At 47.2% G+C, this 27,890-nt stretch overlaps 1 protein-coding gene across 1 annotated transcript in view; it reads left to right on the plus strand.

Moving 5' to 3' along the window:
• The window catches only part of dsc2l (desmocollin 2 like), a 66,930-nt gene extending 39,962 nt beyond the window's left edge, over window positions 1–26,968 (plus strand). Inside the window, exons 10-16 of the mRNA XM_069922571.1 lie at window positions 1,068–1,315; window positions 4,638–4,780; window positions 7,178–7,411; window positions 10,206–10,430; window positions 11,656–11,786; window positions 22,644–22,928; window positions 24,609–26,968. Of these exons, the coding sequence (XP_069778672.1) occupies window positions 1,068–1,315; window positions 4,638–4,780; window positions 7,178–7,411; window positions 10,206–10,430; window positions 11,656–11,786; window positions 22,644–22,928; window positions 24,609–24,800 (1,458 nt within the window). The 3' untranslated portion in view covers window positions 24,801–26,968. The remainder of the gene's footprint in view (window positions 1–1,067; window positions 1,316–4,637; window positions 4,781–7,177; window positions 7,412–10,205; window positions 10,431–11,655; window positions 11,787–22,643; window positions 22,929–24,608) is intronic.
• Window positions 26,969–27,890: the final 922 nt, after the last annotated feature.

The following is a 27,890-nucleotide window of genomic DNA, read 5'->3' on the forward strand; positions in this document are numbered from 1 at the left end:
GAGACTTGATAGACGACTACAGGATTCTGAGAGACGTTGACAGGGTGGACAACCAGCACCTTTTCCCCAGGGCGGGAGTAGCCAACATCAGAGGACATCTGTACAAAGTGAAGGGAGGGAAGTTTAGGGAAGAGCAGGGGTACTTTTTTTTTCTTACACGGAGAGTTGTAGGGGCCTGGAATGCCTTACCAGAGATGGTGGTGGAAGCTGAAACATTAGGGGCATTTAAGTGACTCTTGGATGAAAGAAAAATAGAGGGTTACAGGGTAAGGTGGGTTTAGTGCTTTTTTTTTAAAGAAGGAATATATGGGTCGGCACAACATCGAGGGCTGAAGGGCCTGTCCTGTGCTGTAGTGCTCTATGTCTCTGCCTATAAGATATAAGAGCTGAAGTAGGCCATTCGCCATTTCAACATGAGCTGATTCATTCTCCCACTCCTCAGCCTCCTCCCCACAAACTTTGATACCCTGATAATTCAGATACCCATCAATCTCTGCCTCAAATACACCCAACAGCCTGGCCTCCAGAGCCGCATGTGACAGCAAATTCCACAGATTTGCCGCCCTCAGGTTGAAGAAATTCCTTTTGCATCATGGTTGGATCCTGAAGAGGAGCCCGCTTGTCCTTGACCCTGTCCTACCAGGTGAAGCAGCTTTTCTATATCTTTAAGGGGCGACTTAGCTGTTGTAGTTCTAGCGACCCGGGGTTAGAATCCAGCGCTTTCCATAAAGGGTTTGTGCATACTCCCTGTGTCTGTGTGGGTTCAGTTTCATCCCACCGTTCAGAGTGCATCTGGGTTGTGGGTTAATTGGTAGTATTTTGGCGGCACGGGCTTGTGGGCTGAAAGGGCCTGTAACTGTGCCTAATGTCTGTCCAGGCCTTCCAACATTCAAAATGCTTCTTTGAGGTTCCCTCTACATTCTTCTGAACTCCAAGGAATGGAACAAGGGGACGTTTAAACATTTAATAGTGTGGAATGAAACTGTTCTTGGACCTGGAGATGCTAGTCTGAGGATCTTGAATTGTTTGAATCCATGGTCTGCTATGTGTTTCTCTGCTTTGATTAGCCACTGGATGCAGAAACGACCTCCTCAATAAATCTCGAAATCACAGCAGAGAATGGGATTCCTCTGACTGGGAGCTCCCGTGGCCGGCAGGTCACCATAGTAACAGTCAATGTGAACGACTTGGATGAAGGTCCAGAGTTCGTACCCTCCGTCAAACAGCTGTGGACAGATGAGAATGTTGCCATTGGCACTGACCTGGGGACCTATACAGCTAAGGATCCGGAGACGCAGAGCAGCCACAACATCAGGTGCGGTCTATTGCCACAAAGAGGAAGTTTGATTAGAGAGCAGTTCAGCTCGGTCAACCCTTACATAGCACAGCAGTGAAAGGAGCACATAAGGTGCAGTGTTCCAGAGAGCCAAGACAGCAAGGGAATAGCCGTCAGCGCAACACTGCAGCACCAGCGACTGGGGTTTGTATCTAGCGCTGTCTGTAAAGGAGTTCCTACGTTCTCCCTGTGTCTGCATGGGTTTTCTATGGGTGTACCAGGAGTTGTAAGTCAGTTGTGGGCCGAAGGGGCCTGTTATCATGCTGTATGTATAAATATAAATTTTAAATTAAAAAATTTACTCGTGTGAAGTTCATTAAGGAGTCTGATTCCAGTAGGAAAGAATCTGTCCTTGAACCTGGGGATGTGTGACCTCACTCACGTGAATCTTCTTCCTGACGGGAGTTGGGTGAAGAGTGTGGTCCGGGGTGGGATGGGGCTTTTAATGTGTTGGCTGCTTTTCCACAGCAGCGGGAGGTATCGATGGAGGGGAGGGAATGTGTGACAGAATCGTTAGGGGGGGGGGTGTGATGGAGTCAGTGGAGGGGGTGTGTGATGGAGTTGAGGGAGGGTAGGATGTGTGATGGAGGGGAGGGAGGGGGGTGTGCGAAGGAGTTGGTGGAGGAGAGGGGGGGTGTGCGACGGAGCTGGTGGAGGGGAATGGTTGAGTGACAGAGGGGAGGGGGGGTGTGTATGATGGTCTGAGCCACGTTCACAATCCTCTGCGGTTTCTTGTGGTCCTGGGGGAACAGTTCTTGTCCTTTGCAGTGACGGTCTTTTGCTTCTCTTTCTCCTATTGTTAGGGGCGCCAGGCAATGCTCATGGAGACTCTGCCTGGCCGACGGCAGAGAAAGTTTGAAGTATATCATGTACATTACATGATATGTATTATTTTATGTATTATTACGTGACCTTGCACCTTGGCAGGTTTGCTTTCAATGGTGGGGTGTTGGGGCTGGGTTTTCAAACCTGTTACAGGATCACATCTCTCAAGCTTCTGGGGATCTAGAGGCGTTGCTGTACTTTCACGCCATTGCATTGACATGGGTGACCTGGGCAGGTCACTGGAGACGTTTACCACTAGGAACTTAAAGCTATTTCTATTCACACTTATGAAGCATTGAGGCAGATATTTAAATCTTTGGACAAAAAGAATTGTTTGGTGCAGGATCGGGCCAATCAACAGCTTAATTCTGCCCCGGCGTCTGGCCACGTCTCATTTGATCTGATTTTGGCCTCACCTGTCCTCTCTCATTCTCCCACTCCTCCCCTTCACTGCTTGTGGTCTTAGTCTTGTCAAATTCACCCTTAAATATGTTGGAACAGGAACTGTTCCACTCAGAACCACCAGAAACAACAGAGGGTTGTGAACGTGGCTCAGATGCTCCATCACACACAGAGGGGATGGTCCAGGTGCTGGGGGTCCTTGAAGATCGAGGGTGATTTTAATTTTAAAAGACACCACCTCTGTAGATGTCCTCGATGGAGTGAAGTCTGGTGTCCGTGTTGTCGCAGGCCAAGTTAACAACCCTCTGGAGGTGGGGGGAGTTTTTTCTTGTCCTGAATGTTGGCACCTCTGTACCGGACAGTGATGCAACCAGCCAGAATGTTCCCCACGCTGCACCTGTAGAAGTTTTTGAGAGGCTTCGGTGGCACACCGAATCTCCTGAAACTCCTCACAAAGTATAGCTGAGAGGTGATTGAATCAAGTTCTATCAGATTGAGAGACATAGATAAGGTGGACAGCCAGCACCATTTTTTTTAAAACCATAACAATACCAGTGGAAATCTGTTTAAGGTGAGTGTAGGAAAGTTTTGAGACATTATGGAATGCATTGCAGTGGGTAGTGGTGGCAGCTGGTACAATAGGGACATTCGAAAGCCTCCTAGTGAGGCACATGAATGGAAGAGAAATAGAGGGTTATGGGCGTGAGGTTGGGAAGGGTTGGATTGTGGAGGAGGTTTACATTGGTCAGCAGGGCCTGAACAGTCCTGTAATGTCCTGTGTTCGTCTTAAACCTGAGCCTTTTCATTGTAGAATCCTCTACCCTGGAAGAAAGAAGATGCACATTCACTTTATCCTCCCACCCTCCCTCCTGATTATGAGTGGAGAGATTTGTTCACTCAGAGGGTGGGCCGCATCTGGAACAACCTGACTGAGGTAGCTGTGAGACCTGTAGGTGGTGTTATTGATGGGATGGGTTTAGAAGGATATGGAAACTAGCCCAGAAGGCCATCTTGTGGACATGAATGAGTTGGGCCAAAGGGCCCGTTCCCATGCTGTATGGTTCCATACTCTCTGACTCTAGACCAGCCATTCTCAATTTTTTTTGTGGCTATAGGTCCCCCAAGGACTCTGTTCAAAGTTTATGGGCCCCCTTCCCTGTGAAGCAGTCAAGTTTGGTTGGCTTGTTCCGTACTTCTCTCCTACCGACCACATACGAAACATAAACAATATTTATGTTACATGAGGTGAAAAGAAAGCAAGGCATTTTTATTTAAATGTGCTGTGGCCTTCAAAGGGGCCGTAGGGTCCCCGTTGAGAATGGATGCTCTAGATCTTGCTGGACACTTTGATTTTTGAAAAGATTCTGAGTTGAGATTTGGATTGAAATCTTGCGAGGATCCGATAAGCCCATGTTTTTTTGGAAAAGTTAGTTTTGACAGGAAGATGTTTTGATTCATGAGTGGACTCAAGATTTAAGGTCATATGTAGAAGATAGTCAGGACTGAGCTACGTGGAAAGGTTAGGACCATTCCCTGGAGCATCAATGAATGAGGCAAGATTTGATAGAGGAATTTAAAATTGAGGGGTGTGGATTAAGTATACAGGCAGTCTTTTTCCACTGAGGTTAGGTGAGGCAAGAGCTAGACTACGTAGGTTAAGGGATTCAGGGGAACGTTAAAGGTGAAAGATGAAATGGTTAAGGGGGATATTATGGGGCACTTCTTCACACACAGAAAGTGGTGAGTGTGTGGAATGAGCTGGCAGCGGACGTGGGAATTTGGGTTCAATTGCAACATTGAAGAGAAGATTGAATAGGAGCATGGATGGGAAGGGTTGATCTGGGTGACAGATAATGGCAAAAATAGTCTTTCACAGACTAGGTAAGGCTGAAGGATCATTTTCTGTGCTGTGACATTATGTGGTTCTAATGAACTTGGGTGGGGAAAAAAGCTGAATGTAATCTTTGGCAGTGTATCTGCCTCCCTGTGCAGTGATGACAAGGACTGCCTCGTTAAATTCATCCTTGCAGTTGAACTCTTCATGAAATTTGCTCGATTTGGTTTCGTTATTCAGGTATCGCAAGCTAACTGATCCAGCAGGTTGGGTCTCCATTGACCACAAAACAGGCCAGATCCAAACAACTGCCATTCTGGACCGAGAATCACAATACGTGAAAAACAACAAGTACAATGTCACCGTCCTGGCTATTGAAGATAGTAAGTAAAAGTCCAGTGCATGGATAATGGTGTCTCCCGCCTTTTTTCTCTCACTCTCCCCCCGCCCTTTCTCTCTCTCTCTCTCTCCCCCGCCCTTTCTCTCTCTCTCTCTCTCCCCGCCCTTTCTCTCTCTCTCTCTCCCCGCCCTTTCTCTCTCTCTCTCTCCCCCCGCCCTTTCTCTCTCTCTCCCTGCCCTTTCTCTCTCTCTCTCTCCCCACCCTTTCTCTCTCTCTCCCCCCGCCCTTTCTCTCTCTCTACCCCCGCCCTTTCTCTCTCTCTCCCCCCGCCCTTTCTCTCTCTCCCCCGCCCTTTCTCTCTCTCTCCCCCCGCCCTTTCTCTCTCTCTCCCCCCCGCCCTTTCTCTCTCTCTCCCCCCCCGCCCTTTCTCTCTCTCTCCCCCCCGCCCTTTCTCTCTCTCTCCCCCCGCCCTTTCTCTCTCTCTCCCCCCGCCCTTTCTCTCTCTCTCCCCCCACCCTTTCTCTCTCTCTCCCCCCCGCCCTTTCTCTCTCTCACCCCCCCGCCCTTTCTCTCTCTCTCCCCCCCGCCCTTTCTCTCTCTCTCCCCCCCGCCCTTTCTCTCTCTCTCCCCCCCGCCCTTTCTCTCTCTCTCCCCCCCGCCCTTTCTCTCTCTCTCCCCCCGCCCTTTCTCTCTCTCCCCCCCGCCCTTTCTCTCTCTCCCCCCCGCCCTTTCTCTCTCTCTCCCCCCCGCCCTTTCTCTCTCTCTCCCCCCCGCCCTTTCTCTCTCTCTCCCCCCCGCCTTTTCTCTCTCTCTCCCCCCCGCCCTTTCTCTCTCTCTCCCCCCCGCCCTTTCTCTCTCTCTCCCCCCCGCCCTTTCTCTCTCTCTCCCCCCCGCCCTTTCTCTCTCTCTCCCCCCCGCCCTTTCTCTCTCTCTCCCCCCGCCCTTTCTCTCTCTCTCCCCCCCGCCCTTTCTCTCTCTCTCCCCCCCGCCCTTTCTCTCTCTCTCCCCCCCGCCCTTTCTCTCTCTCTCCCCCCGCCCTTTCTCTCTCTCCCCCCCGCCCTTTCTCTCTCTCTCCCCCCCGCCCTTTCTCTCTCTCTCCCCCCCGCCCTTTCTCTCTCTCTCCCCCCCGCCCTTTCTCTCTCTCTCCCCCCCGCCTTTTCTCTCTCTCTCCCCCCCGCCCTTTCTCTCTCTCTCCCCCCCGCCCTTTCTCTCTCTCTCCCCCCCGCCCTTTCTCTCTCTCTCCCCCCCGCCCTTTCTCTCTCTCTCCCCCCCGCCCTTTCTCTCTCTCTCCCCCCCGCCCTTTCTCTCTCTCTCCCCCCGCCCTTTCTCTCTCTCTCCCCCCCGCCCTTTCTCTCTCTCTCCCCCCCGCCCTTTCTCTCTCTCTCCCCGCCCTTTCTCTCTCTCTCCCCGCCCTTTCTCTCTCTCTCCCCGCCCTTTCTCTCTCTCTCCCCGCCCTTTCTCTCTCTCTCCCCGCCCTTTCTCTCTCTCTCCCCGCCCTTTCTCTCTCTCTCCCCCCCGCCCTTTCTCTCTCTCTCCCCCCCGCCCTTTCTCTCTCTCTCCCCCCCGCCCTTTCTCTCTCTCTCCCCCCCGCCTTTTCTCTCTCTCTCCCCCCCGCCCTTTCTCTCTCTCTCCCCCCCGCCCTTTCTCTCTCTCTCTCCCCGCCCTTTCTCTCTCTCTCCCCGCCCTTTCTCTCTCTCTCCCCGCCCTTTCTCTCTCTCTCCCCCCCACCCTTTCTCTCTCTCTCCCCCCCGCCCTTTCTCTCTCTCTCCCCCCCGCCCTTTCTCTCTCTCTCCCCCCCGCCCTTTCTCTCTCTCTCCCCCCCGCCCTTTCTCTCTCTCTCCCCCCCGCCCTTTCTCTCTCTCTCCCCCCCGCCCTTTCTCTCTCTCTCCCCCCCGCCCTTTCTCTCTCTCTCCCCCCCGCCCTTTCTCTCTCTCTCCCCCCGCCCTTTCTCTCTCTCTCCCCCCGCCCTTTCTCTCTCTCTCCCCCCGCCCTTTCTCTCTCTCTCCCCCCGCCCTTTCTCTCTCTCTCCCCCCGCCCTTTCTCTCTCTCTCCCCCCGCCCTTTCTCTCTCTCTCCCCCCGCCCTTTCTCTCTCTCTCCCCCCCGCCCTTTCTCTCTCTCTCCCCCCCGCCCTTTCTCTCTCTCTCCCCCCCCGCCCTTTCCTTCTCTCTCCCCCCCGCCCTTTCTCTCTCTCTCCCCCCCGCCCTTTCTCTCTCTCTCCCCCCCGCCCTTTCTCTCTCTCTCCCCCCCGCCCTTTCTCTCTCTCTCCCCCCCCGCCCTTTCTCTCTCTCTCCCCCCCGCCCTTTCTCTCTCTCTCCCCCCCGCCCTTTCTCTCTCTCTCCTCCCCCCCCGCCGTCCCCCCTCTCTCTGGGAAGCTTTGGAACATTATTTTGGCTGGTCTTGCATTTCACGACAACTTGCGTTTTTTGTTTGTCTCGTCAGATATCCCTGCGAGAACGGGCACTGGGACGGTGGTGATAAACGTGAATGATGTCAATGACAACAAGCCGGTAATCACCAATAAAGACTTGTACATCTGTGAGAATGGAGACCGTCACTTTGTCAATATTTCTGCCGAAGATTACGACATGCCACCTAATTCTGCTCCGTTCAAGTTTAGCCTCGACAGTGACTCCCCCGAGATTAAGAAGAAGTGGTCAATCTACAAACAGATGGGTACGGTTTTATTTTAAGACTGTGAGCTTGAGATGTTTCTGTAAAGAAGGTGGAACCTAGAACGTCAAACATTACAGCACAGGCCTTTCAACCCATGAGTCTATGCTGAACATGATATCCCAATCAAGCTAATACTTTGCTGCTTCACTCTGACCTCCCTCATCCCTGGCCGATCCTCATCATTCTGACCTCCCTCGTCCCTGGCCGATCCTCATCATTCTGACCTCCCTCGTCCCCGGCCCATTCTGACCTCCCTCGTCCCCGGCCCATTCTGACCTCCCTCGTCCCCGGCCCATTCTGACCTCCCTCGTCCCCGGCCCATTCTGACCTCCCTCGTCCCTGGCCAATGCTCTTCATTCTGACCTCCCTCGTCCCTGGCCGATCCTCATCATTCTGACCTCCCTCGTCCCTGACCGATCCTCGTCATTCTGACCTCCCTCGTCCCCGGCCCATTCTGACCTCCCTCGTCCCCGGCCCATTCTGACCTCCCTCGTCCCCGGCCCATTCTGACCTCCCTCGTCCCCGGCCCATTCTGACCTCCCTCGTCCCCGGCCCATTCTGACCTCCCTCGTCCCTGGCCAATGCTCTTCATTCTGACCTCCCTCGTCCCTGGCCGATCCTCTTCATTCTGACCTCCCTCGTCCCTGGCCGAATCTCATCATTCTGACCTCCCTCGTCCCTGGCCGAATCTCATCATTCTGACCTCCCTCGTCCCTGACCGATCCTCGTCATTCTGACCTCCCTCGTCCCCGGCCCATTCTGACCTCCCTCGTCCCCGGCCCATTCTGACCTCCCTCGTCCCTGGCCCATGCTCTTCATTCTGACCTCCCTCGTCCCTGGCCGATCCTCGTCATTCTGACCTCCCTCGTCCCTGGCCGATCCTCGTCATTCTGACCTCCCTCGTCCCCGGCCCATTCTGACCTCCCTCGTCCCAGGCCCATTCTGACCTCCCTCGTCCCCGGCCCATTCTGACCTCCCTCGTCCCCGGCCCATTCTGACCTCCCTCGTCCCTGGCCCATTCTGACCTCCCTCGTCCCCGGCCCATTCTGACCTCCCTCGTCCCCGGCCCATTCTGACCTCCCTCGTCCCCGGCCCATTCTGACCTCCCTCGTCCCCGGCCCATTCTGACCTCCCTCGTCCCCGGCCCATGCTCTTCATTCTGACCTCCCTCGTCCCTGGCCGATCCTCGTCATTCTGACCTCCCTCGTCCCTGACCGATCCTCGTCATTCTGACCTCCCTCGTCCCCGGCCCATTCTGACCTCCCTCGTCCCCGGCCCATGCTCTTCATTCTGACCTCCCTCGTCCCTGGCCGATCCTCGTCATTCTGACCTCCCTCGTCCCTGGCCGATCCTCGTCATTCTGACCTCCCTCGTCCCCGGCCCATTCTGACCTCCCTCGTCCCCGGCCCATTCTGACCTCCCTCGTCCCCGGCCCATTCTGACCTCCCTCGTCCCCGGCCCATTCTGACCTCCCTCGTCCCCGGCCAACCCTCGTAATTCTGAATTCCCCTGCACCAATGGGAAGAGTTTTGCTCCACACTTTCTGCTTTTCTCTGTTTCCTGTTGACGTAAAGAAACCATTTCAGCTTGCCATAAACTGGTGAGCCTGTGGTCACCTGCAGTTCGGCACATCAAGTCGATGCTACCTCACAATACAAACACACTCCCAAATAGACGGCATAGTTAGTTTTAGCGGTTAGCACAGCGCTATTACCATGCCAGCAACCCGGCACTGTCTGTAAGAGGTTTCTACGTTCTTCCCGTGTCTGCATGGGTTTCTTCTGGGTGTTCAGGTTTCTTCCCATCCTTCAAAACATATGGGATTCATTGGGTGTAATTGGATGGCACTGGTTTCATGGGCTGAAAGGGCCTGTACTGTTAAAATTTGGGGGGGGGGGGGGGAAATCTCTCTTCACAATCCCAACAACTTCACTCCCCACTCCCCCAACAGATTCTAGCCCTTCTCTGCACACTCGGGCCATCTCCCAGTGGCCTGTTAACCTTACTAACCCACTCACCATTAGGATCAGCGGGGGAGGTGGGTGGGAGAAAGCCCACATAGTCACAGGGCGAGCTTGCAAACTCTACACAGGCAATGTCCGAGGTCAGGATTGAACCTGGGTCATCAGGGAAGCATCATCAATGCTGCCCTTCATGTGTGGTATTCTCTTACGGCACAGAGAACGATGCTGGCTGGCGGCAAAGGGAGGGCTGCCTTGTTTGATGGCTGCCAGGTTGATGAAGGAAATGGAGGACAGCGGTGGCTTCACTCACGAATCCGAGCCCGATTCGACAGTTAGCTTAGTGGTTAACGCAGCGCTATTACGCCACCACTGACCTGGGTTCGAATCCGGCACTGCTGGTAACGAATTTGTATGCTCTTTGCATGGGTTTTCCGGTTTCCTCCCGCCTGTTGAAATGTACAGGTGTTGTAGGTTAGTTGGGTGTAATTGAGCAGCATGGACTCATTGGCTGAAGGGCCTGTTACCGTGCTGCATGCCAAAAATAAAAAATTTAGAGATCTTTGGGGCGAGCACATAATACTATTAAGCATCAGTGACCAGGGCTCGAATCCTGCGTTGTCTGTAATGTGGTTGTACGTTTTCCCAGTGTCTGTGTGGGTTTTCCCCCGGGTACTCCAGTTTCTTCCCATTCCAAAGAGGTACGAGGTGAGTTGGTAAACCGATTGGATGGGTGTGTTTGGGTGGCGCAGGGTCCTGGGCCGGAAAAGCCTGGATGTCTCACTTCAATTTTAACAAAAAAGCTAGATAATTAAAAGCACATTATCTTCCAGGCTCCTATGCACTGTTGAAACCAACGGGTCTCATAGAACCCGGTTACTTTGAGGTTCCCATCCTCGTTCAGGATCAACAGGATGAGGAGAGCAAAGAAACGCTGAAGATCATCATCTGTGAATGTGTGAACCAAATAAGTTGCAGCGACCGGCTCAGCAACAAGAGGGCCATTCTTGGGGGACTGGGAGTCCTCATGATGTTTGTGGCTGCTTTGCTACTCCTTTGTAAGTTTAAAGCAATGATTGTCGAACTTGTTGAAATGGTCCGTCCCCTCCTTTGCGGAGGGCACGGGGAGGGGGGAGGGTTGATCTCCTGGCTGATTCAAATCCTGTTGGGGCAGAATTTAAAGTCAGTGAATTGAACTTGGTGAATGTGTAGCCTGTTATAATGCGAAGCTTGGACGTGCTGGAGCAACTCGGGCAGCATCCATAGGAGGTAAAGGGGCGTAGTGGTTAGCGCAATGCCTTTACAGCCCCAGCGATTGGGACCGGGGTTCAAATCCGGCGCTGTCTGTAAGGAGTTTGTACTTTCTCCCCGTGCCTGCCTGGGGTTTCCTCAGGAGCTCCCCTTCCTCCCACTGTTCAAAAGGCTGCGGGTTAGTGGGGTTCAAATTAGGCGGCGCGGACTCGTAGGGCCGAATTGGTCTGCTACAGTGTCTAAATTTAAAAATAAAATTCAAATGTTTCGTGCTTGAGCCTACATCAGGTATGAAGAGAGGGGGCCAACCTCTTCAGGGTAGGCATCCCTCGAAACAACTCCACAGTGGAGCAGCAGAGTGGAGTTTAACAGACGCCGGGGGGTCTCCAATGTAGAGAGAAGAAAACTTTGTTAGGATAGGCTCCAATCTCGTAGCATGATCAGGTTCAAAATTTTGGTTACCCTTTACTTCATATGGATGCTGTGTGACCTGCTGAGTTTCTCCAGCTCTCGACCAGTATGAGGAACCTTTGTTGGCTATGGGCTGCACTTGTTGGAGATGGGTGGGGGGGGATGGAACTTCATAGAGGCGTTTTGAATGATGAAATGCCTGGACAGAGTAGATGTGGCAAGGATGTTTCCCGTGGTAAGGGAATTTCAGACAAGAGGGCACAACTTTGGGATAAAAAGGCATCAGTTTAAAACCAAGATGTGGAAAAATGTCTTCAGTCTGAGGGTCGTGAATCTGTGGAACTTGTTATTGCAGGCGGCTGTAGAAGCAAGGTCATTGGGTGTATTTAAGGCAGAGACTGACAGGTATTTGATGAATCAGGGCATCAAGGGTTACAGGGAGAAGGCTGGGGAGTGGGGCTGAGTGGGAGGGTGATTAGAATGGCAGAGCAGGCTGCAGACTTTCCTATTTAAAATACTTCTGCAATCCCTTGCTCATAGCATAGAACCTGCTCGATGATTTGCCAAATAGTCAGGTTGCACGCTTTGTGTTAGTGAACCTGCCTCTCTGATTCTTAACAGGTCTACCTCTGGCGGCCACCGCACTGAATTGTGGAGACAAGGAAAAGCCAAAGCCTCCATACGCTTCCAACTACGGCTATCAACAGAGCCTCATCGTCTGCAGTGAAGAAGGGGGTGGTCAGGAGGAAATGGTGGGTTCTTCTCTGAGCCTGCACATTGCGACGGTATTTAGAAAACACGACCATTGTTCAAGGCAGCTGTCTTCTCCCCACGTTCGCCACTTTGAGTCTCACTGAGAAGTACTTTAGCATAAATAATCAGGCTGATGTTTCCACTCTAGAACCTCGGAGCCACAGAGGTGGGCAGGAGAATATTGCAGGGCGTTTGCATGGCTGGAATATATTTGATATTTGCAGTGTTTTGAGAGGGTGGGAACATGGGGCAGGGAGGTTCACCTGTAAATGTGCAGGGTACAGGTAAGGTCGCACCTGGAGTTCTGTGGGTGGTTCTGGTTTCCTGACAAGAGAAAGGATAAACTTTCTTTGAAGGTCACACAGCAACCAAGCCCTGAAAAGTTGGTCACCCTTTACTTTCTGTGGATGCTGGAAGACCTGATGAGTTACTTCAACGCATTTGTACATTGCATTCAACCCCAGAATCTGCAGACCTTCTTGTTCAACTCCACTAACTTTGGAGGTGGTGCAGAGGAGGTTCACCAGGTTGATTCTGGAATTGCAGGGGTTAGAACAGTGGTTCTCAACCTTTTCTTCCCGCTCACACACCACCTTAAGTAATCCCTACGCCATCAGTGCTCGGTGATTAGTAAGGGATTGCTTAAGGTGTGATGTGGGTGGGAAGGGAAGGTTGAGAATCACTGCTCCAGACCCAATTGTTACTGAAATATTTTGCTTGAGATAAATTTTCATTGGTCCATTTCCTTTTTTTTGACTATTTTATTTAAAGTTTTGTAACCATGATTATACAAGATAATTAGACAAAATATATCTTCTAAACAAACATGGTTAATATAATAGAGAAAAAAAGAATGAGAAAAAACCCTCCCCTTTACACCTCCCCAACCCCTTGTGCTAATCCCCCCTCCCAACATCCCAACCCTTAGCCTCTTTAAAAACCCTACTAACCCCTTAAAGAAAAAATAAAGAATAGTTGAGGAGAAATAACCAAAAATAACCCAGTAACTAATCATCGTGAGATGTGGACGTCCTGCCACGTACAGGTCCAGATCTTTAAAATTTTAAATCCATATACTCCAAATAAGGGCTCCAAACTTTCCTAAAAACAAAATATTTATCTCTCAAATTATGTTACTTTCTCCAAAGGAATACAAGATCTTAATTGTGAATGCCATCTTTGTAAATTAAGTTCTATTTGATCTTTCCACGTAATTGAAACAACCTTTCTTACTACTGCTAACGCTAATCTAAAAAAAATCCACTTGAAATTTGTCCAGACCTAGTTTCAAACAAACTGTAGTTAAAAAAGAAAAAAATTAATGGGTCCAAAGAAAATTTACTTTAAAAAAAACATTTTGTAAAAATTCTCTAATCATAGACCAAAAAAGTTCAACTTTTTCACATGTCCATACTGAATGCAAAAAAAGTCCCCTTTTCCTTCTGACATCGAAAACATAAATCAGATGATATCAAATTAAATCTTTTTAATCATTCAGAGGTTAAGTATAATTGATGTATAAAATGATAATGATATGTCCAACATCTAATTTTAGTCATACTGTTTTTAACAAATAGTTTGCCAATAATCTCTACCAAATTCCACCCCTAAATCCTTTTCTCATTTTAATCTCAACTTCTATAAATCTATCTTAAAAATTTTTTTTGTTGCAGTAATTTATACATTTCGGATACAAATCCTTTTATTCCACCTTCCCGAATTAACATTAAAAATTTGATTCCTTTGGAAGCTCCAAATTTCTCCCATAAAAATCAAGCAACAACGATTTGATTTGATTATAACAAAAAAGTGTATGGGTTGGTATTTGATATCTCTTTTTCATTCTCTCAAATGAAAGAAAATGACTCAATTCATAACAATTATTCACTGTCTTAATAGCTTTCTGAACCCAAATCTAAAGAAGTTGATTATTAATCGTAAAGGAAAAAAGCTGATTCTGATACAGAGGAGAATATCTGGATATTTTACCTTGAGGACCAATTTCCTTATTCACTTTCTCCCATATTCCTATCAAACGAGACAATATTGGCGACTTGTGCAAATACAACAACTTTTCATTCCATTTGTATATAAATTGATCCCTTCTATTTTCATTAATTCATTTTAACTCTATATCTGCCCATGTTAACAAATTACCAAATCAAACATTCTATTAATAAATTTTAAGTGAGCAGCTTTATAGTAATTTTGAAAATTTGGGAGTTGTAAACATCCTAATTCATATTTCCATGTTAATTTCTGAATAGCTACCCTTAACATTTTACCCTTCCATTAAAAAATTTTCTTACAACTACATTCAAATCCTTTTTAAAAATTCTTAGGTACTTGACATGGAATAGATTGGAAAGTGTATTGAAATCTTGGGAATATATTCATTTTAATACAATTCACTCTGCCTATTAAGGTTATCAGTAAGTCTTTTCATCTAATTAAGTCATTTGTAATTTTAGAAAATAACAGTAAATAATTTAATGCATACAAATGATTTGTATGTCTATCTACTTTAATACCTAAATATTTAATTTGATCAGTCCATTTAAAACGTACAACATCTTTACAAGAAGGATAATCTGCATCAGACAGTGGCATAAGTTCACTTTACTCCCAATGAACTTTATACCCAGATAATTCCCCATATTCACATAATCTATCCTGTAAAACTTTCATTGGTCCATTTCCTTTGGAGTTATGAAATGGTGCACATAACGAGTCAATGATGTACTATTAAAACAGTGGTTTTCAAACTTTTTCTTCCCACCCACATCCCACCTTAAGTAATCCCTTACAGAGCATCAATGGCATAGGGATTATTTAAGGTGGTATGTGAGTGGAAAGAAAACGGTTGAGAACACTGGGTTATGACATAGAACATTCCACCACAGCATAGGCTCTTCAGCCCACAATGTTGTGCTGACCTAAATGAACCTACTCATCAATCTAAACCCTTCCTTACTTCACACCCTAACCTTGTATTTTTCTTACATCATAAGAGTCTCTTAAATGCTCCTATTGTACCAGCCTCCACCACCACCCCCGGCAATGGATTGTAGGCACCCACCAGTATGTAAAAAAGAAAACATCTCTGACATCTCCCATAAACTTTCCACCCATTTCTTTAAACAGATTTCCTCTGGTATTTGCCATTAGGCCTTTTCACACCATGGACGAGTGGTGATTCTACTTGGACCCAGGTGAAATTCCAGGGAGGGTAGAACCTCCCAAGCCTTTCACACCGCAGTCCAATTTCCCTGTAATTTACCCTCCTTGGCAATTTAGGGTGGGTCCCGCCCCCAGTGATGATGTATTGAGTGATGCATGATGCACTCACTGGAAGTCCTACCGGAAGTCGGAAGACTGTATGTGTGATTTTCCCGAGTTGACATTTTCACACTGTCGCTTCATGGGAGGATTCCCTGGAAAATTACTTAGGAATTCTCATTTTAAACGGTGGTGTGAAAAGACCTATTGATGCCCCTGGAAATGACCCTAGGCCTCTCATAATTTTGTAGACCTTTATTAAGTCACCTCTCCTCCTTCACTCCAAGGAGAAAAGCCCCAGCCCTGCTAACCTTGCCTCATAAGACACATTATCCAATCCAGGCAACATCCTGGTAAAAGGAGTGAAGCACGAAACTGCAGTTCCTCTAGCATTTTTGCATTTTTAACAACATCCATGTAAATCTCTAGGTTCCTCAACCTTCCTGTAATGAGGTGATCAATACTGTACAGAATTTTCTTAGTGTGGTGTAACCAGAGTTTTATGGAGCTCTCAGCTCATGAACTCAATCCTCTGACAGCCTTCTTAACTACCCTATCAACCTTAGAGATCTATGGATTGGCACCCCAAGATTCCTCTGTTTCTCCACACTTTTAGGTATCCTGCCAAAACCATGTACTCTGCCTTCATGTTGGACCTTCCAAGGTGCATCACTTCACGCTGACCCAGGTTGAACTCCATCTGCCACTTCTCTGCCCAACTCTGCATCCTGCCTATATCCTGTTGTAGTAAGAACAATGCTGGAGAAACACAGCAGGTCAAACAGTGAACTTTATAGAATGAAGATACATAACCAATGTTTCGGGCTGAGCCCTTCAAGGTACCTCTATCTTTGCTCTATTAAGGACAGTGTTTGACCTGCTCAGTTTCTCCAGCTTTGTGTTTTATTTCCAACCGCAGGGTCTATAGACTTTTGTGTTTCATTTCTATCCTGTTGTAACCTGCAACAACCTTCTGCACTATCTGAAACATCTCCAACCTTCATGTCGTCAGCAAAATATCATGAGGACAGATGAGTAGCCTGGGACTTGTTATTGGAGTTTAATGGATGTAGGGGGGGTGTGGATTGGAGTCTTTTTGAAAGATTTTATATGAAAGTTGATCAGGAAGAAACAGGGAGGTTTCCACTGACAGATGAGACTGGAACTAGGGAGCATGGTCTTCAGATGTGGAAGAGTAGACTTTAAATTTAAACATTAAGCACGGTAACGAGCCCTTTCCACCCAATTACACCCAATTGACCTACAACCCCTAGTATGTTTCAAATGATGGGAGGAAACTGGAGCCCCTGGGGAAACGCGGAGATGGGGAGAATGAGCAGACTCTTTACAGACAGTATGGGGTTCGAATCCTGGACCTGATCGCTGGCGTTGTAACAGCGCAGGCTCAACAAGCCAGATGGTCAACTCCTACTCTTATTTCTTGTATTCTTGTAGCCAGCGGTTAATTGGCTGTGACTTCCCTTTGATTCTGAGAGAGTTCTGGAATTTTCCACAGGGCAATGTTGACAGCAAGCTTGAGTAATTGTACGAAGAGACCTGGGCTAATATTCTGTACTCAATAAACTAGGAACAGAAATAAGCCCTTCAACCCATCAAGTCTGGCTCACCATTTAATCATGAGCCAATCCATTTTCCCACACGGCCCCAATATCTGGCCTTTTTATGCCCTGACAGATCAAGAACCAGTCAATCTCTGCCTTAATTAAAATTAATTAAAAAAAAAAAATCCCTGATATCTCCCCTAAACTCTCCTCCCATAACTTCATACAGATGACCTCTGGTGTTTGCTACTCCTGCCCTGGGGAAAAAGGTGCAGGCTCTCTACCTTATCCATGCCTCTCAGAATCTCATAGACCTCTGTCAAGTCTCCTCTCATCCCTCTTCGCTCCAACGGGGAAAACATCCCAGCTCTGCTAGGACTTATTTTACAACCCAGCCAACAATCTAGTCAATCTCCTCTGCACCCTCTCTCTAACTTCCACATCCTTGCAATGAGGTCTCTCCATCGTGCATAAAGTAGACTGAAGAATCCTTCTCGCAGTGCAACTTGAAACTTGAACAAACATTAGTGAAGATTGCAGTTCCATCAGATAGGAGAACCTGACTGGAAACATAGATTAGAGGAGACTAAACAGAGCTCCACAAGATTCTGAGAGGTGCAGATAAGGTAGACAGCCAGCATGGTGCTAAAGACATGCTGCAGAAGGGAGGGCTTCAGTTTTCAGAATCTTTAGGCTCTCTTCCAGGGAAGGGTCCGATGGGACGGTTTGCATCTGAACTTGAGGGGAATCATATAAGGATAACCGAGGAGGTAGTGAAGGCAGTGTTAAAAAAGATAAAGGTGGACAAATCTCCAGGTTCGGACAAAGTATTCCCAAAGACACTCAGGGAGACTAGTGTACAGATAGTGGGGCCATTAACAGAGATATTTAGGATGTCACTGGTCACGGGGGTAGTGCCAGAGGATTGGAGGGTGGCTCATGTTGTTCCGATGTTTAAGAAAGGGTCCAAATGTAAGCCTGGAAATTATAGACCTGTGAGTCGGACGTCTATGGTGGGTAAGTTGATGGAAAGTGTTCTGAGGGATGGCATTTACAAATATTTGGAAGAACAGGGATTAATAGGTAGTAGTCAGCATGGTTTTGTCAGGGGTAGATGATGCTTAACAAACATAGAGTTTTTCGAGGGGGTTACGAAAAAAGTTGATGAAGGGAAAGCTGTGGATGTTGTCTATTTAGACTTTAGTAAAGCTTTTGACAAGTTCCCACAGGAGATTAGGAAAAAAGGTGAAATGGATTCAGCAATGGTTGGATGGAAGGTGTCAGAGAGTAGTGGTAGAAAATTGTTTGTCCAATTGGAGGCCGGTGACTAGTGGAGTTCCTCAGGGATCGGTCCTGGGTCCACTATTGTTTGTTATATATATTAACGATCTGGAAGTAGGGGTGGAGAATTGGATAAGTAAGTTTGCAGATGATACAAAGATTGGTGGTGTTGTGGACAGTGAGGAAGATTACCGTAGATTAAAAGGTGATTTAGGAAGGCTGGAGGTGTGGGCTGAGAAATGGCTGATGGAATTTAATACAGCTAAGTGTGAGGTGTTACATTTTGGAAAGGCAAATCTAAATAGGTCATATGCATTAAATGGTAGACAACTGAGGAGTGCAGAGCAACAAAGGGATTTAGGAGTTATGGTAAATAGTACCCTCAAGGCTGATACTCAGGTAGATGGTGTGGTGAAGAAGGCATTTGGAATGTTGGCCTTCATAAATCGGAGTATTGAATTCAAGGGTAAGGAGGTTATGATGAAATTGTACAAGGCATTGGTGAGGCCAAATTTGGAGTACTGTGTACAGTTTTGGTCACCAAATTATAGGAAAGATAGAAACAAAATAGAGAGAGTGCAGAGAAGGTTCACGAGAATGTTGACAGGATGTCAGGGTTTGAATTACAGAGAAAGGTTGAGCAGCCTGGGGGATTTTTTCTCTGGAGCATAGAAGATTGAGGGGGGATTTGATGGAGGTGTTCAAGATTTTAAAAGGGACAGAGAGTCAATGTGGATAGGCTTTTTCAATTAAGAGTGAGGGAGATTCAAACCAGAGGTCATGGTTTGAGATTGCAGGGGGAAAATTATAAGGGGAACAAGAGGGGAAATTTCTTCACGCAATGGGTGGTTGGGATGTGGAATAAGCTTCCGGCGGAGGTGGTTGAAGCAGGGACGTTATTTACATTTAAGGAAAGACTGGATAATTACAAGGAGGGGAGAGGATTGGAGGGGTATGGACCAGGTGCTGGTCAATGGGACTAGGGGGGTGGGGATTTGTTTCGGCATGGACTAGTAGGGCCAAACTGGCCTGTTCTGTGCTGTATATGGTTATATCCTTGCGGGATGTTTGCTGGTGTTGCTCTGGTGGGTTTAAACAAAATTTGTAGAGGGATGGGAACCAGAGTAGATAGAGGAGTGGAGGAGGGAAAATATGACATGAAAATTATATACACTGTTAGAAGTCAACGGGTTATACGTGGCGGAAATGTTCTAATGTGCATCTCTTTTAAATCAAGGAGTATTGTAGGAAAGGCAGACGAGCTTAGACCATAGATTGGCACGTGGAAGTATGACATTGTGGCCACTAGTGAAATGTGGTTGCAGGAGGGGCACGACTGGCAGCTCACTAATCTGGGATTCCGTTGCTTTAGACATGAAAGAATGGGGAGGGAGGAATGGCATTGCTCGTCAGGGAAAATATTACAGCTCTGTTCAGGCAGGACAGACCAGAGGGTATGACCATATTCATGGGGTTGTATTATAGACCCCCCAATATTCAACGAGAATTGGAGGAACAAATCTGTAGAGAGAGAGAACAGACAGCTGCAGGAATCATAAGGTTGTGATCATAAGGGATTTTAACTTTCCACCTATTGATGAGGACTCCCATACTGTAAAAGGGCTGGATGGCTTGGAGTTTGTCAAATGTGTTCAGGAAAGTTTTCTAAATCAATATATAGAGGTACCAACTAGAGAGAGTGCAATACTGGATCTCCTTTTAGGAAACAGTATGTGTAGGGGAACATTTTGGGTCCAGTGATCATAATGCCATAAGTTTCAAGCTAATTATGGAGAAGGTAGGTCTGGGGCCTCAGGTTGAGATTCTAAATTTGAGAAAGGCCAATTTTGAGGAAATGAGAAAGGATCTAGAATTTGAGGATTGAGAAGTGGTTTTTGGGCAAGGACGTGTGAGGTAAGTGGAGGACCTTCAAAGGTGAAATTTTGAGAGTACAGAGTTTGTATGTTTCTGTCAGGTTTATAGGCAAGGTTAGCAGGTATAGGGAACCTTGGTTATCGAGGGATATTGGGGATCTGGCTCGGAAGAAGAGAGAGGTGTATAACAGGTATAGGCAACATGCAGCAAATGAGGTCCTTGAGGAGTATTTAAAAAATGCAAAAAAAACCTCAAGAAAGAAATCAGGAAGGCAAAAAGAAGACGTGAGGTTGCTTTGGCAGACAATGTGAAGGAAAATCCTAAGGGTTTCTAAATATATTAAGAGAAAAAGGACAGTAAAGGACAAATTGGTCAAAGTGGTCAGCTTTGAATGGAGCTGGGAGTGATCTTAATTTTTTTTTCATCAGTATTCACTCAGGAGATGGGCACAAAGTTGTGGGAAGTAAGGAAAACGAGCAGTAAGGTCATGGAACCTGTACAGATTAAAGAGGAGGAAGTGCTTGGTACCTTAAAGCAAATAAGGGTGGATAAATCCCCAGGGCCTGACAAGATGATCCCTTGAACCTTGAGGGAGGCTAGTGTAGAAATTTCAGGGGCTCTGGCAGAAATCTTTAAAATGTACTTAGTCACGGGTGTGGTGCCATAGGATTTGAGGGTAGCTCATGTTGTCCCATTGTTTAAAAAAGACTCCAAAAGTAACCCTGGAAATTATCGGCTGGTGAGCTGACGTCAGTAGTAGGTAAATTATTGTAAAGTGTTCAAAGAGATCAGATATTCAATATCCTGTATTTGGATAGGTAGAAACTGATTAGAGTAGTCAACGTGGCTTTGGTTAAACATGACCTACAATGCACAATCTTACAGAATTTTTCATGAGGTTACCAGGAGCATGTTATCTACATGGAGTTTAGTAAGGCCTTTGACTATTGTTTGTTATCTAAACAATGATCTGGATGTTAATGTGGTAAATTGGATCAGCACGTTTGCATATGACACTAAGATTGGAGACGTTGTGGACAGGAGGAAGGTTTTCAAAGTTTGCAGAGGGATCTGGATCAGCTGGAAAAATGGGCTGAAAAATGGCTGATGAAATTTAATGCAGACAAGTGGGAGGATTTGGATTTTGGAAGGACAGACCAGGAAAGGACGTACATGGTAAATGGTCGGGCACTGAGGAGTGCAGTAGAATAGAGGGATCTGGGAATACAGATATAAAATTCCCTGAAAGTGGCATCACAGGTGGACAGGGTTGTAAAGAATTTTTGGCATATTGGCCTTCATAAATCAAAGTATTGAGTACAGGAGTTGGGATGTTATGTTACCTATAACTCTGTGTATATATTAAAATAAACCTTCCCCTAATATCTCCCCTAAACTTTCCTCACTTCACTTTGTATAGATGTCCTCTGGTGTTTGGTGCTCCTGCCATGGGAGAAAGATGTTGGCTGTCTAAAATAGGTGGAAATGTGGATTATGAAGAAGCTTTTCAAAGATTGTAAAATGATTTGGACTGTTTAGAAGAGTGGGCTGAGAGATGGCAGATGGAGTTTAATGCTGATGGGTGTGAAGTGCTTCCTTTTGGAAGGAATAATCAAAACAGGACCTGCGTAGTAAATGGGAGGGTATTGAGGAATGGAGTGGAGCAGAAAGATCTAGGAATAATAGTTCATCGTTCCCTGAAGGTAGAATCTCTGTGGATAGGGAGGTGAAGAAGGCTTTTGGTATGTTGGTCTTTATAAATCAAAGCATAGAATACAGGAGTTGGAAGGTGATGTTCAGACTGTTCAAGGCATTGGTGAGGCCAAATTTAGAGTACCCTGTGCAGTACTGGTCACCGAATTATAGGAAGGATATTAACAAGGTGGAGAGGGTGCAGAGAAGATTTATGAAAATGTTACCTGGGTTTTAGAATCTAGATTACAAAGAAAGATTGAGCAGATTCCTTGGAGCATAGAAGGTTGTGAGGGATTTGATAGAGGTATTTAAGATTATGAGGGGGACAGATAGAGTTGATGTGGATAAGCTTTTTCCCTTGAGAGTAGGAGAGATTGAAACAAGAGGTCATGAGTTAAGAGTTAAGGGGCAAAAGTTTAGACGTAACATGAGGAGGAACTTCACTCAGAGAGCGGTGGCTGCGTGGAATGACCTTCTGGGAGAAGTAGTGGCGGCAGGGTCCATTTTGTCATTTAAGGAAAAATTGGATGGGTGTATGGAAGGGAGGGGAATGGAGGGTTATGGGCAGGGTCCAGGAAGGTGAGACTAGAGGAGAGGACTTGGTTTGGTGTGGACAAGAAAGGCCAAGATGGCCTGTTTCTATTTTGTAATTGTTATATATGGTTGGTCCAACCTACATCACAACAATTTAACCCTTCCCTCATTCACACCCATCATCCTCTATTTTTCTTGCATCCATGTGTTTATCTTAGAGTACTTTGAATGTCCTCATTGCACCAGCCTCCTCCACCCCCACCCCCCACCCCAGCAATGCATTCAGGTACCCTCCTCTCTCTCTGTGTAAAGGAAACAAACCTACCTCTGACATCTCCCCTAAACTTCCTCCAGCCACCTTAAACCATTGGTTCTCAACCCTTTTCTTTCCACTTGCATAACACCTAAAGGATTCCCTTACTAACCATGGAGCACCTGTGGCAGATGCCCTCCACCCTATCTGAGCCCCTCCTAATCTTGTGCACCTCTAAATCACCTCTCTCCCTTTGTCACCCCCAAAGAGATAAAAGGGTCCTGATCCGAAACGTTGACTGTCCATTTTTTGTGATCGTTGCATTGTTTTTCCGACAATGGACACAAGGTTAAAGCTGCCTCATTCCTGTATTTCAGAAACTTGCACCGCTGGACATCTCAGTAAATCAGAGGGAGAATTATAACATGGGGCAGGTGTCCCAGGTGAACAAGCAAGGTGGTGAGTCGGGGATCCATTCCAGTTCATTCTTGAATACCGACAACATACAAATAACCAATGGAATGAGATATGATCAGAATGGCATGTTGATAATGGATCAGGTAGACTACAGCGAAGGTGGCATAGCCGTTGGGGACGCGTACGGCACTGGGTCCAGGAAGAGTCACGGCTTGATGGAGATTCTTCGCTCTCAGGTTGACCAGGTGAATGTTATTTTGTTAATCGTGGCTGCAGGGGCCCCTCCTGTGAAGTGACCCGATCGACTCCCACTCTTCTTTTCCATCCCACCCCCATTTTATGTCAGGGGCATAGCTTAAAGTGATTTGAATAAATGAATGCTTAAAGTTCAAATGCCAGAGGATGTCTATACAAGGTGAGGGGAGGAGAGTTTAGTGGGGACGTCAGGGAAAGGTTTTTATACAGAGAGTGATGGGTGCCTGGAAAACCTTGCCGGGGTGGTGGTGGAGGCTGGTACAATAGGGACAGTCAAAAGACTGAGACACATGGATGCAAGAAATTTAGAGGGTTATGGATGTGAGGTAGGGAAGGGCTAGGTTTGTACATGTTGGAGAAACATGGTGGGCCGAAGGGCCTTTACTTTGCTGCACTGTTCCATGACAGAGGCCAATCGACCTATCTGTCCTACAGCGGCTCTTTGAAATACTAATTCATCTTGAACATATCTTGGAAGAGAAGTAAACCATTTTCCCCTTGAGCCAATTCCACCACTCATGTTGATTTAATACAGCACAGTAACAGGCCATTTGGGCCCATGAGTCCATGCCGCCCAATTTACACCCCATTAACCTACACCCACCCCCCAGTACATATTGAACGGTGGGACGAAACTGGAGCCCCCCACCCCCCCGGGAAAACCCGCGCAGACACAGGGAGAACGTCCAAACTCCTTACAGACAGCAAGGGATTTGAAGTCCGGTCTGGTGTTGCGCTAACTGCTATGCCAACCACGCTCTAGGGTGGAGAAGTTCTCCCAAACCAGGGAAAGCTTCCCAGCTTTTCCTTACTCCACGGAAGCAGGTCCTACAGGCCACACTGTCTGCACCAAACAGGATCCAAGATTAAAACTCAAGCTGCTGGAAGACCTTGGTGGGTTGAACAATTCAAGATGGTTATTATCATCCAATTGTAAATTACATCTGGCTGAAGCAGTATTGTGTGGTCCTCTGTGTAAAAGCATGGAAACTCGTATATAGACATAGCACACATTTAGAAGTGATTTGTATGCAGAACATATTTAAAAATAAATAAATGCTGTTAAATAATAGTAGAGTCTCGGAGGGTGAGTGTTCCTTTGGTTGTTCAGTGTTCTCACTCCTCCGTGGGAAGAGGCTGTTCCTCGGCCTGGTGGTACTGGCACTGATAAGCCTGTATCTCCAATGGGAGCTGCTGAACGACCCTGTATGCAGGGTGGAAGGGGTCCTCTTTGGACAGCGATCGGGTTGATGGTGGAGTGGGTGTGGGGAGACCCCAGTGATCCTCTCTCTCTGTCGCTGTTGTGGTTCTGTGGATTGACTTCTACAGCATCCATGGGAGACGATGATGGACAATTTTGGGTCAGAAGCTTTCATCAAGGCAGTCTTGATGTGGCCATCTTGGTTGATTTGCATTGGTTTTCCTTCCCGAGGCAGTGGGGTGATAAGGATGGAGTTCGCGGAGGGGGAGGGAGGTTTGTGAGATGTTCATTCACCACCTTCTCCCGATCTTGAGCAGAGTAGCTCCCTTCCCACACTGTGATGCATCCAGTAAGTCTGTTTTGGATGGTACACTTGTTACAGAGAGTGGGGAGGAGGAGGTGGTGGGATGGATGCACATCTTCCTGCATCTGCTGAGATTTTTAACTCGTGGTTTGTTTTTCTTCCAAGGTATACGAAGAGGAGCAGGAAGATGTGGGGCTACCGTTTGATTATGCACGTGAATACCACCTCGATGGGGCCAATTCGGTTAATGGGTCTATTGCCCACTACAGTGATGTAATGGATGCCACCCAATTTGACAACATGAACAATTTGAGACCCAAATTCGGAACCTTGCCCAGCATTTCCTTAAAGAAATAATGGATGCATTTAATCCTTGACCAACTGGAATGGCTTCACTTTTTTTAAAATCGTATGAATGTTATTTAGAAAGCTCATGTCAAAGGGGGTGTTTCATTAAGTGTTGTTCCATACTCCTTCTCTCCCTTCGCTGCAGTCAACCAGATCACCACCCTTCCCGACCACAAATCGCATCTTAAAAACTCTGCAATGAAGGTGCATCTCTTTAATTTTATTCATTACCAGCACATGGGTTGAATTTGGGGCCACACGTTTGGTGTAAAGTTGTTACAGCGCCAGCAATTGGGACTGTATTTCGAATCCCACGCTGTCTGTGAGGAGCTTGTACGTTCTCCCCGTGTCTGCGTGGGTTTCCCTGAGGACTCGTGTCCTCCCATCTGTCAAAACGTACCGGGGGGGGGGTGTTGTTGTCGGTCAATTGAGAGTAATTGGACGGCACGGACTCGTGGGCTGAAAGGGGCTGTGACCGTGCTGTATGTCTACATTTAATTTCAATTTGATCTTAAATTGCAAAACTATTGAAAACTGTTATTTCTGTGTGATGTTTTCTACAAGGGAACGCGACGTGGTGCTTGGATGGTGGCCTTGTTTCTGAGCAATGTGCGAGTTAGAGGTGGGCCTGTTCAGAGCTTGGCAAGATGATTGGGGGAGGGGATGGTGGTAGGGGGAATGAGCAGGGGTCGAAAAATAACTCTCACAACACACAACCTGCTGGGGGAACTTAGTGGGATGACCAGCATCCAAAAGAGACAAGGAATTATTGTTTTGAGCCAGAGCACTTCACTCTGACACCCAAATGTCAACCATTCCTTCTCCAACTTCTGCTGTTCAACCAGCCGAGTGTTGCCAACGGATTTGGGCGAGGAATGAAATTTTTTAAAAAAAATTTATTACCTCGACACTTTCTCTTTAGTTTCTGTTCAATCGATCTGGGGTTTGATTACAGAGCAGGTGACGTGATGGGTGGGAGATACCCATTTCCTCCTGATCCAGTTGCTGGTTGCCCAACGCATTGATATTGACTGAGAAAGCGGTTTGCTTTGCTTGGTGCCCCCTGCCTGCATTCACCACAGAACTCATTGTTTCTGGTCTCCGGAGAACAAGGGGAACTGAGGATGTCTGATCCGAGAGCAGGTTTTTAATCTAACTGCTGGAGAGGAAGTTCACAGATGCAAGAATCTCAGGGAAACAAAGAATTGGCAGAGGAATGTGGGTAAGATTGAAAGATTGCAGAGAAGATTTACGTTGCCAGGACTTGAGGAAGATTAACCATTTTAGGATTTGATTCCCTGAAGGGTCAGAGAATGATGGGACATTTGATAGAGGTGTAAAGCCAGACTTCTTTTGTTCATGCCAGTGGTCAGTATTATTGAGTGAAACCCTAGCATTGTTTGCACTTGACTCTCACCAATTCTTCCTTCTGTCGTTCATTTGATGTGTGAATAAACCTGCGCAGTGGTTAAACATAACGGTTCCTGATGTGAGTGCAGAGCCAATGAATGTCATCACTTGCACTTCTGAATGCAAACATCGCCGTTGCCTTTTGCTGCTCTGATCTACAAGGTTGATGCAGTTCGGGTTTATTTTCTTCTCTGTAAATAATAGCAAGCAACTTTGAGACAAGGCAGCGCGTCGTGTGGTACGAATTATTATAGCTCCGCGGTGAATCATGGAAATTGTGATATTCGAAAGGAGACTGGGTGCACTTGGGGAAAATTTACAGGGCTTACAATTGGGGGAGGAAGCTGGGGCGGTGGGGCTCAGTTACAGCGCCACCAACCTGGGCGCTGTCTGCAAGGAGTTTGGACGTTCTACCCTGCGTCAGGGTGTGGTTTACTCCCACTGTTCAAAAGAAAAACCGGACGGGATTTGCAGGTTGATTGGCTGTAATTGGGCAGCTCGTGGGCTGCAAGGGCCTGTTACTGTCTAAATTTAAATTGTAAAAATTTAAGGAAGGCATTGCATTTGTGTGGGCTGGGCTTGGAAAATGGGCTTTGTACATTGCCAGGCATTTCAAGGTGCATGCAAACTTTCATATGTCAGCAAGTCATCCTGATGCTCTATTAGTTCAGAGCGGGTGATCATCTCTGTGTAATAGATACATTTTTTTTGCATTCTTGTAAAATAAACTTGCCCTTGTACATAATGGATTGGGGCTCATTGATGAAGTAGTGTTGTCTCATTGTGTTTCTTTTAGACCAGTGGCTCTCCACATTTTTCTCTCCACACACATCACTTCAAGTATGCCATCGGTGCTCTGTGATTAGTAAGGTGGAATGTGGGTGGAAAGAAAAAGTTTGAGAACCACTGTTTTAATCGTCCCTCATTGACTCGTTATGTGCACCGTTTCAGAACTCCAAAGGAAATGGGCCAATGACAATTTTTCTCAAGCCTAATATTTCAGTAACAATTGGGTCCAGAGCAGAGATTCTCGGCCTTCATGCCCACATCCCACTCCAGCAATTTCTTTTGATCGGCACTTGTGGGTGGGGGGGGGGGGGTTGGGGAAGGGGGCTTCTCCCTCGTCGTCATCTTTCTGTAGCTGCAGCTGTGGAACCATTAGGAACACCAGGCCACCTTGGGAACCATCGTCGCTCGGCTAGGAACTCATGCCCCAGCGCCCGCATCCATCTGTGTGGTAGGCCTTCCCGCCTGTACTTAAAATAGTTTCCAGTTTTGATCTCTGCCAGTTTTACACTTTTTTAAACTAATTCTCAAGAGCCAAATTTTTACTTCCTGACTCTACCTCATCATGTGATTCCCCCCTTTAGAAACTCTTCTGTTGTTAATGTGTCAAATGTTTGTGCTGTGCACGTGTTGTGTGGAATACAAGTTTCCACCTCATTAAACCAAGAGAGAAACGACCGACTCGAGTGTTTTACCAAATCCAAAGAAGAGATCCTTTTATTTAGAATTGGAGAACTATTTACAGTATTTACAATGCCCTTGATCCCGAGGGAACTCTACCAAGATATTTCACTCGCGTGGCTAGATTACCTGATTGATGGGTCAAGTCCCGAGAACTAGTAACACTCAGTCCTGGTGACGGTCGGGTTGCTGCTATGTTTAGGGCATCCTAGCACCTCCCCC

The sequence above is a fragment of the Narcine bancroftii genome, chromosome 2, assembly GCF_036971445.1.
Source record: "Narcine bancroftii isolate sNarBan1 chromosome 2, sNarBan1.hap1, whole genome shotgun sequence".
Classification (NCBI taxonomy): domain Eukaryota; kingdom Metazoa; phylum Chordata; class Chondrichthyes; order Torpediniformes; family Narcinidae; genus Narcine; species Narcine bancroftii.